The 13,833-nt window shown below is 36.0% G+C and overlaps 1 protein-coding gene across 1 annotated transcript in view; it reads left to right on the plus strand.

The window, feature by feature from the left end:
- Window positions 1-13,833, plus strand: part of LOC6650614 (protein similar) — a 73,030-nt gene that overhangs the window by 17,925 nt on the left and 41,272 nt on the right. Inside the window, exons 4-6 of the mRNA XM_047010006.1 lie at window positions 153-377; window positions 446-612; window positions 687-793. Of these exons, the coding sequence (XP_046865962.1) occupies window positions 153-377; window positions 446-612; window positions 687-793 (499 nt within the window). The remainder of the gene's footprint in view (window positions 1-152; window positions 378-445; window positions 613-686; window positions 794-13,833) is intronic.

The raw sequence follows: 13,833 nt of genomic DNA on the forward strand, positions 1-13,833 counted from the left end.
GAAATGATGTACATATCTAGAAAGTTTTGGGATATTTCAGATGCCAAAGTCACAAACTTTACGGCTCGTTAGGCCTAAATTTAAAACTTATAAACAATACAATATTTACAGACAATCTATAACCAATGTCTTACAATGTCTTTTACTTATAGATTGACGCTTTGGGTCAACAAATCTGGGAGTATACGCACCAATGTGATCATGCTGAGATCAAAGAGGCCCTCAACTTGAAACGCAATGGCATCGCTGATAAGATCAAGGATGAACATTTGCTGGAATCTGGCATCACAACGCATCATCGCGATTTGTTTGTGCGCATGAAGTGCACATTGACAAGTCGTGGGCGTAGCATTAACATCAAGAGTGCCTCCTATAAGGTAAGAGTTCTGTTAGATGAAATGTAAAGTATATTATAACTATTGCTCTAATTTTTCGTTTGCTTAAGGTTATACACATAACTGGTCATTTGACAGTTAATGCCAAAGGCGAACGCCTACTTGTGGCCATTGGACGTCCCATACCGCATCCGTCCAATATTGAGACTCCATTGGGTACCAGCACTTTTCTAACTAAACATTCGCTGGATATGAAATTCACCTATGTGGATGATAAGTGAGAATGCATTACTTTTATGATTGTAAATTATACGAACTATTGTCATTATTAAACCAATTATTTCTTTGCAGAATGCTTGGTCTGCTTGGCTATAAGCCGAACGATCTACTTGATACTTCTTTGTTTGGCTGCCAACATGGCGCTGACTCTGAGCGTCTAATGGCCACCTTTAAGAGTGGTAAGTGTCTGACAAGGGAAATCTCAACGCTAGATTCATTAAAACTAACTAACTTATCAGCTAGCACTAGCTAACTAATGTTAAACTAATTACTTTAATGTACAAATTAAAATGCGTCGCTCGTTAGTTTTGTGCGGCGTAGCATAAGCGACCAGGCGGAGTCCAGCCATGGACTTCTCATCTCAGTGCGGAAAAAAAGAAGTTGTCGCTAGTTTGCCGTCATTTCCTGGCTTCTGTCTCTCCCTTTTTTTTGGCATTCACGTCCAACAGTTTCCCCTTAGCTTATTGCATTTAATTAGTTGTAGCACACCGTCTGACTGATTCACTCAGCTCAGTCTCCCTGGATGCCAGTGTAGGAGAGTCCATTGTCGCCGTTGTTCGTTGTCGTTGTTCCTGTCGCTGTTCTTGCTGTTGGGGTTTTGCCTTAATTTCACTTTAGTTGCTAATTAGCTTTTTGCAAAAACTAAATGAATTGGTCAGGCAGCCCAAAAATACACGGACCCAAAACTCTGTCATATCTTGTACCACTCATTCATCCTGCTCCCCCTTTCTGCTATAGCGGAAAAGTTTTATTATTACATTTTGGTGTTGTATTAAGTTATATAGATTCATTTATATGCATACAAACTGATTTAATTGAAGCTGATTGTTCATTACGTTTATCTGTTGGATGAATTTACGATTGCTTCTGCTTTTGTTATAGATAAACAGACTGCATTATGTGAAATTATGATAACTATGTTATCACATGTAGGCTACCAAATAAAAAAGCTGGGTTTAATTGAGCGTATCGAACTAAAAGTATTTGAAACGTGACTGCTTGACGCGATGGATCACTGTCAGACAGGATATTCTATCAAATGTAATAAAATTGAATGAAATCGAATCCCCCAAGATTTAAAAGCGGCTCAAGAAACACATAAATATTTTATAAAATCACTTATACTGACAATTTCTTTCGAAATTTACTTTATTTCTTTGTTCACAATTTATATAAATTTTCAAAAAACTATTAGTTCTAGTTATTTGTTACAATACTTATTTGACTAACGAGGCTTAGCGAGGTAACTTCAAATTTAGTGAGATGATTGACATATTCAAATGATTGCATATCTTTTTTTCTTTAAATGTCCGTAAAACGTTTATGCAAATGCTTTTAACTAACTCAATTAAGGTTTTAGTTTAGACTTCTAATTTTAATAGTTCATTTTTAGTATCTCGTTGCAATTAATACAAAACATTATAACCATTATTATTATTTTTAATTATACATTAGAATGATGGTTTGTTATTTTAAATCTTTAAAAGCAATTTCGGTTGTTTTTGTTTGTTTTTTTTTATCTATTCGCTATCTGATGGTTAAATTATTCTCAATGCCTTTTGCCAATTTTATGTGATAAATTAACAAAATAAATTGTGCAGATATAAAAAAATATTACAAATGATTTCTTATCAGAGATACGTGTTTGGCCTATCGTCTACATATTTTTTGTATATAATAATTCATTTACTTAAATCAATAGATAAAAATAAATATTTCTGGTAAAGTGTGAAATTACAATGTATATATTTAATATGTGTACATGGACTAAAAGTACAGTCTTCGTGTTGTTTTTTAAAAACTTTTCCGCTAATTTCTTCTCCTTGTTGTTTCTTTTGGGCATTATAATACATATACACATAGAGAGAGATGATAGTTGTTTGCTATTGTTTGCTTATTTGTTGCTTTTAATGGCTGGCGCATCATGTCGTCTACATTGACCAAAATAATGTTCTCGGCTTCTCTACTCGGGCACTTAAAATGCCAACGTTGGGCAATAAAAACTCTGCTCCTACTGATGCTCCTACAACTGCCACAACTACTGCTGACCATTGTTGGGTACATTGTACCCAAAAGTGCGGATTGTGTGCATCTTTTCATGAGAAGAGAAAGAGAGAGTGAGGGAGAGAGAAAATTGTCACTGCACTACAATTGGAATTATTATTGGCTGCAATGACTTTGGCTTCTTGACTGGACAGTGGTAGCCGGTTTACACTTTGCGCCACCAAACCAGACACGTTCTGTGCGAAATGACTTTCGGTTTTATGATGCGACATGCATTTTGACCATGCCGCGCTAACAGGACGTCGAATGCAGTCTTCTCTTGTCCTTTCCCTTCTCTTCTCTCCTCTGCTATGCTGTCCTGTCCGGTTTGCTTGTTTGCCTTCTGCCGCCGCATATCGTTAGCCAAAGTTGGTAGCAAGTTGTAAAAATGTCGTCGAAAGTCGTAAAAGTATTTCATACATTTTTTGTTTTTATTAAGTCGGAATTGAAGTAGGAGTTAGCTTGTCTTTTAAGCGTCATGCCATCTTCTGCTTCCTCTTTTTTCTTATATGTATATATATATATATAGACGTTTTTATTTTAGTTATGTTATGTTAGGTTTTGAAAGCTTGCTTGGCAATATTATTGTTTATGGTGGCTGTCCGTTTTTATTTCCATTTGATTTTCATAAAGTTTACATGGTTATTACAAGAAATATATATATGTATATAGTACATATATGTTAACGAAGAATATGATTAAGGGGATCAATTTTGTTATATTTTTTAACCCTTTTTCCAATCGAATATTACTTTAAGCTTACGAAATGATTATGATGCTTGTTTTTTTTTTTAGCTGTACAGTGAAATTTTATGCAAAAGAATTAAATTAAGTTTGAAACAAATTACTAAATAAAAGCTATAGTTAGGTTTGGTATTATGCAGAAATTTCAATTCTGTTTAAAATGTATTGTGTTTATTTTTTAAGTCGTTATATTAGTATTTAGGAGACATTGATTAACTTCCGCTTAAGAAGTTGTTTTTTGAAAATTCTACTTATTGACTTAATTTTGATTTCGATTTCTAGTTAACTCTTTCCAAATCACCATATTAAATTGGTGACTATCTAGGGCTATTCTCGTTGTCTAAAACGTTTTAGAATTCGAAAATAAAATTTTAATGTATTTGAGGTATTTGAGATAGTATATTGACTAAAAAGCGCACGATTTTAAACAAAATATGTGGAAAAGTTTTTAAAAAGAGCAAATGGGTTTTTAATTTTAGTTCCAAAAATGTGTTATTAGTTAAGGATGGAACGTGAAAGATGATGGAAAAATTTTTGTAGCTTTTGCACTCTTTAGCAAGAGTTTTCACTGTATTCCACAACAAACACGTATACGCAGTGTGTTGACGTCTGCTTGCATCTAGAGAAAAATATCAACGTCATGTGACAAACAGTTCAATAAAATACAAAATGTGCGGAAAATCGCAAATGTCATACGAGTGAAATCTTCAAAACGCGTAAACGTTTACCATTTTCCCCAACTGAATGCTACTGCTGGTGTTTTCCTTCTGTTTTGTAAGAGTGTGTGTGTTTGTGTGTGTGTGCATTGAAATGGAAATGCCGGGGAAAATTGCGTTCATCGCGTATTTCCATGTGCGATGGGCAAAAATAAAGACGACAATTTGGCCGCCAGGCGAAAAGAAGGGAACAAAAAATGGAAAAAAGAAAAATTATGAAATGAATTTCTGTTACCAGCAAGAAGTTTTATTTTACTTGATTTTTTTTCTTTTTTTTTGGGTGTGAAGCAAAGTAAATTTAACGTGGCAGATAAATATCAAGCATATACAGAGACAGAATGAGCAGAAAAGAAGAGTATAGCAAAATAATAGAGAAAAAGAACTAGAGATAAAAGAAAGACAGCACAACAACAACAACGAAAAAGAAAAACGAACACCAAAAAGGGAGAAAATGTTGCAATAAATTTGAAAAGCAAAAAAACAATACCGAAAAGTGGCTTTGGCAGATTTTGTGCTGCGTGTGAAAAGTTTTCCAATGTAAGCAGTTGGGTGGAAGTTAGGGAATTGCTTGTGGCTTCTAGAGTAGGGGAAGGGAGGTGTAGGAGTAAATGCATTTTCACTGACTGCATTTTGGGGGCATTGCCGCAGCATTTGCCAGGCATTCAACTTTCAACTCTTGCGTGGCAGCAAAAGGAAGCAAAACTTGTTTTGCTGCTGTTGCTTTTGAGGGCAAAATGACAGTTGGCAAGCAAAAAAGGGGGCTACGAATATTCGTCGAGGAGAAGGGCAAAAGATTGTGTTTATTTTTAGACATTTTGCCACGCGACGAACACGTACACAACAGGGCAACAGTAAAAGAGAAAAAGAAAAGTAGCACCAAGTGTTGCATACTTTTTGGCAGATAGGTGTAGGCAAGTTGCATATCCTTAAACACAGATTTTCCACTGTCTTTCTCCTCTTTTTTGAACTCGATTTTCAAGTGTAGCGTTTTTGGCGTTTTTCCACAGTTTATTTTCATTTGCTGACGCTGGTTGTGTAATCAACATAACAAGGCAACAACCAGTTTACGAGTCTGTTAATGCCTCTCACACACACACTCACTATCATTCAAAGAGAATTTGACAAGGGTGAGACCCGCCTAGACAAGTTTCCTGTCTGTCTGTCTGTCTGTATTCCCGAGCAAAACGCTTCCTGCCAAAAGTGTCGATGATGCTGACGCCGCTTAAAGCAGCAGCCAAGTCGTTGCACTCATCAGGCATTTCCCATACCCACTGCTGCCTGCGGTGCTTCACCCATCCACACTTAAAGTTTATTTAGCTTAACTGCCCACCATGCACAGTAGTTCAAAGGTGGTAAATAACTCTGTAAGTATTTGTAGCAGAAATAATAGTTAGTTCAATCTGCTGGTCACCCGTTAGTCTGCTTAACTAATAAAAAACCGTTTCAAAACAATATCCGGAAATAATATACCTACATACAATATTTAGATAGGTCTGCTGTTAATTTTTAGGGTAAATATTTAAATCAAATCTCAAGTCAGACTTTTACCCAAATCTCAAATTTCGGTCCATGGAATTTAATGAGGACTGTAAAAAATATTTTAAATATTTAAGTATTTATCTTTATCAAAGTAACGTTTTTAGCCACTGTGCATTAGCCCATAGGGAACGGCCCGCTGGCACTTTATGTTAATGCACTTAAATTTACTATGCGACTAGTGTGGGCGTGGCATTACATGGCTTATTGCAGTTAGGGATGCTGCTGTTGTTGTTGCTGCTGCTGCTTCTGTTGATGCGCCGCAGCCGCCGCCGCATTTTATTACATGCATAATTTCGCGATGGGAACGAGCAGTGGGAAGGTATCCATTTTCCAAACTAACAAACCAGTCAACCAACCAACTAAGTCCAGTAGCCAGTTTTCGTCTCCTATTTATTTTGTGTGTCTGGGTGTGTGTAGAGCAGCGTCTGCATCGCCAAAAACTAATGCCGTCGAAACTAATGGTCCAATTCGAGTGGCTCGACAGTATACTGCTCCTGCTTCAGGCTGATGATGATGATGATGATGATGAGGATGCGCCGATGATGTGGCGGCTACCGTCTCTAATCCTTGCGCGTTTCCTACACCCATAGATTGTAAAATTTTCCAGTTAATTTTACCATCGCCGTCGTCGTCGTCAACATCTTCGTTGCTTGCATTTGACAAATTAAAATTGCATGAGCGGAAATGTGGCTTAAAGTTGCGCCGGCATTTCCTGCAAGAGTTTTTCTTGCAAATAAATTACTTTGCCGCTGCGTTTAACAGGTGGGCAGACAAACTTAAGTTGATACTTTAATCTCAAATGAAGAACAAAAAAACAGGAATCTCTTTTAAAAATCTCTTCATCTATCTATATCTTATTTTCAATGGCTTCTCCACGTTTCTTGTCAAGTTCAAGGCTAATGTTAGCTATCCATCTGGAATTTATTAGCCATTTTTCATGACAGATTTTTTTTTTGTTTCTTTTTTTCCGTGCTACCTTATAACTTTCACACAATTTGGCTAGTCCATCGTTAGTCCCAACAAACATACACACACACATCCATCCACGAATTAACTTTGACAGGCTTCAATAGAACACACCCTCTTTTTGGCCAAAAAGATTCATGATGACAGCCAACTGGACACACCAATATCAACAGCAAAAGCAACAACAACAATGACTTGTCATTTGTAGAGAAAAAATGTCAGTTTTAATTTCATCAAATTAAATGTTTTTTGCTGTCCTTTTCTGGTTCGTTTCGTGTTTGGCTTATGTACTTAATACGGCCAATCAGGGTAACTAGTCGTAAAAGCAAAAGATTTTCGATTGTCTTTATTAGTCAGCATTATTCTTTTTGATATATTTCGTTTCGTTTTTATCTGTTTTAATTTTATGTCATAAGTTAATTAAAGCTGAATGTATCTGATTTTGATATGCTAAATATGTAATGCGGTTTTAAAAGGTTTTTGGAGTTCCTTAAGAAATAGAAAATGATTTTCTGAGTTCTACAATGACATTTAAAACCATTTAAATTCTAAATAATGTTTTCTATCAACTTGGTTACGATTTTAATTTAATCAAAGAAGAATAACTTTCCATGAAATATAAATTATGTTAAATTTCTAAAGTCTAGTGGAATGCCAATTTATGTTTCTTTAATAACAAGCAAACAGTTTATGCTTAATGTTAATTATGTGTTCTGTCTGCCACAAAGATTTTTTTGTTTTTGGGGCGAAGCATCTTTAGATTAGTAAACGGCAGTCGCTCCTCCTACTTACCTGTTGATTTATGGTTAAGAGAAGGTGAGGTTGGCTATCATGGGGACTATGCTTAATTTGCCAGTGTTTATTAAATATGCCGGCTGTTGGTCTGGCATTTGCGTTAACGACTTGTGCAACGCTGCTACGTGAATGCACGTTCTTCATCACCACCCCGTCCCGTCCCTTTTGTTGGCTTTTATTTTGTATTTCGGTTTGCATCCTTGGCATGACTGTTTATTTCATTAAGTTCATAAAATAAAATGTCTTGAGAGAAGACACACGGAGAAAGGCAGGCAGGCAGACAAGGGGAGTAGAATGGAAGTGGAAATTCTTGTACTTCTTTACTTTACTTATCTTGGCATCCTGGTGGGTCTTTGGAGTTGTGGAGTTGGTATATTCCCAATGGTTGGTGCTTACAGCTTAATCCTTGGATGAGCTTCTTCGTCTTGGTGCTCTGCTGGCTGGCGACTAGTGGCTCGTGGCTCTTGGCTTCTGCTGTTGCACCTTTTGGGCAAATATTTCATTTCATTTGTGCATTGTGTGGGCAGTGACTTATGATGATGAATGGAAATGGGAAATGTTTGCACAACAACCTTTATATCCTTGAGGCAAAAATTTTATGCTTTAAGACACAGCCCTTGGATTACGTGTCCAATTCTATTGTCACGTCAGAATTGTTTTTCAACTCGTATTCCTGATGCTTGCATCCATTGCATTTGCTAACAAATGTGGCAACATTTTTCTATTTCTGTGTGGCCCTTGCTATCGCTGTCTTCTGTGCTTTCGGTCCTGTCTTAAGCTCGTATCTCCCCCTCTATAAAATTAGATAACCGTTCTATTGAACTTCTTTAACAATAGCTTAAGCGTTAATAACATTTAATGTGCACATGCCAAACACCCTTTTTGCCCTTCTTGCCCTTCTTGTCAAACTGCTCGCTCATTTAATGGCATTTGCACAAAAGTTAATTTCGATTCTTCAACACTTTTATGGTTAACTTGGCTTACTAATTGAGTTTATAAAAACCGTTCAATGGCCGCTCTATGTATGTGCCATTACTGCACACTGTGTAACGAAAGTTAATAGAAAGGAATGAAAAGTTGTTCTCACTTTCTCAGACGAAATTAAGATGAAAATTCAACATTGTCTCAAAACTTCATAATAGATACAATCGTGACAAATAACATAGGTCGACATTCTAAAATCTGTTAAGAATGTAAAACAAATGACCTCGACCCTCTATATAATAATTTTGGGTGCACAACTTACAACCCCAAGTCCAAATCCTCTGATGTCAAGAAATGTGGATGTGATGGACAAAAACAGAGTTCATATTTATACTCAGCGTTTTAGTTAGATGCGCCTCTCAAATTAATGTCACAAAAATCATGTTAATCTGTGTAATCTATTTCATATGACATTTCGTTTTAGCTGACTCACTTGTTATTTTTAGATAGATCAGACCACTTAATAGAAAAATTCTTTTTGTCTTTTAAGTGATCTAAAACAAATTTCTTCTAAAATTTCAACCATCTTTTGATATCAAAAAAGAGTTTCTGTTTGTTTTTCTTAACTGTAGGCCCATAGTTGCAGTTTAATGATCTTATTCGTTCCTTCTTATTCTCTTCACATTTCTTATTTGATACTCAGTGTCTCTTCTTGAAAAAGATTTGTCCTAGACGCCTTATCAGTTGACATTGCACAATGCATTTTGTGCAAAAAGTTTTTGCCTGCTTTGGCAAGTTTTTCGCAAGTCTTGCAGAAAATTATACAAAGGCAACAGTTGAGAAGGGTGGAGGATTTGCGGGAAAGGAGGTGGAAGAGGCAGAGGGTGTTGCATGCAAATATGCATTTGATTACACGCTCCAAACAAAGGCAAAATGGCAAAAGTTACGCGGCAGCCGCCAACGCCTCCGCCGCAGAATATGCAATGGAGTTTTCTGTTTGCCGGCATTTAAGACGAAAGTTGGGAGTTGGACGTTGCTGGCAAGTCAGAACAGCTAAGTAAATTTGTGTGTTTATTTGGCAAAAGAAGGAAAAGCAACCGTAACGCCAAAGGCAGAGGCAATGGAAGAGAAGTGTGGAATACAGGGAAGGAGCGGTGCGAGAACACAAAATGTCAATCGACCAAGTGGAAAATTTTCATTAAATTAAAAAAGCTCACACTTTTACCCATACAACCGAAAAGTGGTCGGGGCAAACAAAAAAAAAAATAAAAGGATGAAAAAGCAGAGAAAAAGACAAACCCAATGAATGTGTAAAGTTTTATGTTTTTGTGGCTGCCGGGCGGAGATTTTCTCATTCTTTTTTCCTACGAATTCTCTTTTTCTTTCGTTTTTTTTTTATATTTAGTTCATTGCTGGGTTTTTTTTCATGTTTTTCCTTTTTTGTTATTTCTTTTTATCATCAGACGAAAACGGTATAAAAAGTGCTTAGGCAAGCGAGAAAGCAGAAAAGCGAAAATTGCATGCAAAATTTCTTATCGATTGGAATAGAATTAATATGGAGACTTCTCCAAAAAGTATGCAACAGTTTTTTTTATAGCATTACAAGTACACAGTCTACGCGGCAAGCGACTTCAACGTCAAAATGAACCTCAAAATTTTAAGTAAAACTTGGAAATTTTACAGAAATATAATAAAATAAACCGTATTAAGATTTGATCAATTGTTTAGTTGATTGATTAAAGGGAATTGAAAGAAAACACAGTAAGGAATTCTAGAAAGAAATGCTAAAAAAAACAATCCTTTTATTTAACTTATCATTAATCATTGACCTATTAAAGTTAAAAAGTAAAATTATTAGTTTCATATTTTCAAATGAATACGCATAACATTCTAAGAACATAGTTTCAATATCTTCTCGTATTTCTCGATTCAAATGCATTGATCTGTGGGAAAACATCTGCAATTTCAATTAGAAACTGCAACTAAGTATTTCTATTGTCTAACTACGTACTTTATGAAATTGATTTTAGCATGCGGTGAATCTCATTAGGTTAAAAGACGACGACCCCCTATTGACTGTTGCCACTTTGTTCCTGTATTTCGGTATCTTAAAATCACTCTTTGGAAAATCCTTTACACAATCAAATACAAAAGATGGTAATCTGTTGCGGCAAATGATAAAAAATAATAATAGTATACAAAAAGGAGAACCTTTTGCTACACACACACACTCACATCGACACAGAGACATACTCAATTTGTTTAACAAAAAGCCTTTTGACTTGAGCTTAGGCTGAGTTTGTCCTTTCCCCACTTGTTTTTGCGTATCCCTTAGGGCTAACTGACTGACTGGTTGATGGTGGGTAGAAGGATGGATGAATGAATGAATGGTTAGTTGGTTGACTGACTGGTGGTTCGTTTCTCCTACAATCAATCAAAAGCGGCTTGTTACTTGCTTTTTTTTTGTTCGTCCTTTTATCGTTGTCGGCCCTTATTTGATCCGCTGCTGGCGTTAAACAAGTTGTGTAAACTGGCAAAATATTTGTGGTCTGATGTGGAGAGGTAGGCCGTGGAGGCAAGGGAGGGGAGTAAATGTTTGATTGCCCTAATGAAGTGCTGAATATTCTTCGAGTAAAAAGAAAACTCTCTCGGGCGTTGACAAGTCAATGCAAACAAGTTATGACAAAATATTGTATTCTCTTTTCTTATTTTGGCTTTTACACTTCCATCAATATCAATTTCAATTTTGTAAGGACTCATTCTCCTTGCTATTTCTGTGTTTTTCCTACATGAAAATGATTTTAAATTGTTAAATCTCGATGCAGTACAGTGCTCTGCGATTCTGCTTGCTGGTCGGTCTGTCATTGTCAATTATTTTATGCCTTTAGCTTTTGGCCTGTCCCTTTGTATCTTTATCTTCATCACCATTACCTATCAGCAACCACCTTTCACACATATTCTTTGGCGCTTTTTTTTCCGCGTCATTTTCTGGAATTGGCATTTAGTGAGCATCGCAAACAGGATTTACACAAACGCGTATCACACACAATACATATATCTGACTAGATATAGGAGCTTGACTGTCTTGCTATGGTTTAGTTACACAATGGGTGCATTCACCTACCCAATATCCCACTGTTTATCCCGTCTGTCCTTTTCCCGCGTTCTCTTTGCAAGTCAGCCTGTGGCTGTGTGTGTCTGCCACACACACACATACACTTACACTCACATGTGTCTGTGTGAAAAGTGTTGCCAATATCTGTTACTGCATCGTTGCATCTCGTTCTCAGTTTTTCTCTGTCATTCCACTCGTTGCCACACATTTCGTTTATTAAATGACAGCACGATATCTGCAAATGAAATTTTCTTTCAACGCATTTAGCCACTGTCGACGCCGTCGTTTGCCTCTGCTGCTGCTTCTTCAATTGCTAAAATTGACAGTCAGACAGACAGACGAAAAGAGAGTCAGACTGGCAACGAGACAGCAGATAGATTGACATTTAAGCAACACTTTTGCATGGTAGACCATTTAGACGGATCATAAAATTTTGCTGCTGCCACCACGACAACGGATGGTTCTTTATGAGCGCTGGCACTTTTGGTTCAAGTGTAGCATAGTTTTTGGCTTCCTGCCTCTTCTTGAAAACTATTTTCTTCCAAAAGTTTCGGTTTTATATTGATTGGAAATTGAAATTCACTTATAACTAGTGATGGCAAATAAAAACCTTTGATCAATTATTCAATCTTATAATTAATCAAAGACCAGTAGGTGAAAATTCTTTTATTTCTGTTTTTATGTTCTTAATAGCTTAAACTGATAAAATAAGATCAATCAAAGAAAAAAACTTGGAGCTTTTTGGCCATTCAATTATTTTTTTAACGTTAATAAATAACACCACAATATTTAGAAAAAATCTTCATCTCCAAAGCTTTTAACGGTACTTTTTTTCTTAATAAACACACTACATGTGTTTTTTCGCGCGTGTAATTTGATCTGCATCTCCATGTAGTGCTTTGCAGAAATGTAAATAAAAAATCTACTTTTGCTGCACTTCAACAAAAAATTTTTTCAAAATATACCATACGAATAAATCAATTTCTATTCAATACTTTTTTTACGCTCAGATGCCCAAGAGTGCCTTGGGACACTTATTACCATTTTTGCACCTGGCAGCTAAACGAAAACTTCTAGATTTTTTCTGATTTCATTTTTGAGTTTAAAAGCCTTTATTTACTTTTAAAAAAATTGTTCTTCTTATTTTCCTCCAATAGTTTAGAAAACAGCGTTAGAGGGTTAAAGTTTGGAAATATAATCAGGTTTAGAATAAACGAATTGAACTTTTTAGCTTTGATTTAAATGGCCAGTATTAATGATTTTATGAAATATCGGTATGTGCCTTGAGCCACTTTTAAGGCTTTAAGGGTTAAACGAAATAATCGATTATTGCTTTATATTTGATTAATCGTGCCACCACTTCTTATAAAAATCTTTCCACACTTCATTCTTGCTTAAAACTTTATTAATTTTCTTGTGAAAATCATCTTAAGTGCTTTCGACTTATGAGAACAAAAGCTTGATTATTTTCGCTTGTGAAGATGTGGAAAAATCAATATTTCTGACCCATTCCTCTTCTTTTCTACCATTTCTCCCCTCCCACACAAGAATGAAGGCCAAGGCACACAGCTGCCCCATTATTAAGCCTAATTGAGTTATACAAAAGGGCTGCCTTTATGCGTGCTATTGAAAAATTCATAAAAACTACACAAGTAAAGGCTATTTAGAGTTGTGATGATGGTGGGGTACAGAAAAACTCCATTCCTAAACCCAATGTGAATTATTAGCAACAATTTGGTTGAAATGAAAAAAATGAAGAGCAAAAAAAAAGCAAACAACAGAAACTTTGCTTGCGAAATCTCTGTAGAAATCTTTAGCAAGTCCAATTAGACGTTTGGCAAATGGACAAATAAAAGCAAAGTCGTCCAGCCCCAGAGCCAAAGCCAAAGCCAAAACCCAAACCCTCAAGATGAACTAGGGCCAGGCCCAGAGTAGACAACATGGCTTATACTAGACCAGTGAAACTAATTGTAACAACATGAAGCGGCGAAAATGGATAGAAACAACCAAGCGAAGAATATTGCAGCAAAACTTTGTAAAGTATTTTTTTCGTTTTTCTTGTTTTTGCAACAATTGTTGCAAGTCAGTTGGCGGCGTTAATGAAAAACGGCAGGAGCAAAGAGTACCACAAAAAAAAAAAAAAATCCAGAGAGAGAGAGGAAAAGAGACACGAGAACACAACCACCATTAAATTTGGCTTAATAAAGTTGCAGCTGGTGTTTGACTGACGAAACTAAACAAGAACAAAAGCCAAATAAAGAATAACAAAAAGGAAAAAAAAACACTAAGCATCAACACTTAATTGTTTTTCCCCAAAAGTCTCTAGAAACGTGATTGGAAAAATGTGAAGCGAAAAATGACTAGGAAAATCAAGAGA

Source organism: Drosophila willistoni, chromosome 3R (assembly GCF_018902025.1).
Source record: "Drosophila willistoni isolate 14030-0811.24 chromosome 3R, UCI_dwil_1.1, whole genome shotgun sequence".
NCBI classification, from domain to species: Eukaryota; Metazoa; Arthropoda; class Insecta; order Diptera; family Drosophilidae; genus Drosophila; species Drosophila willistoni.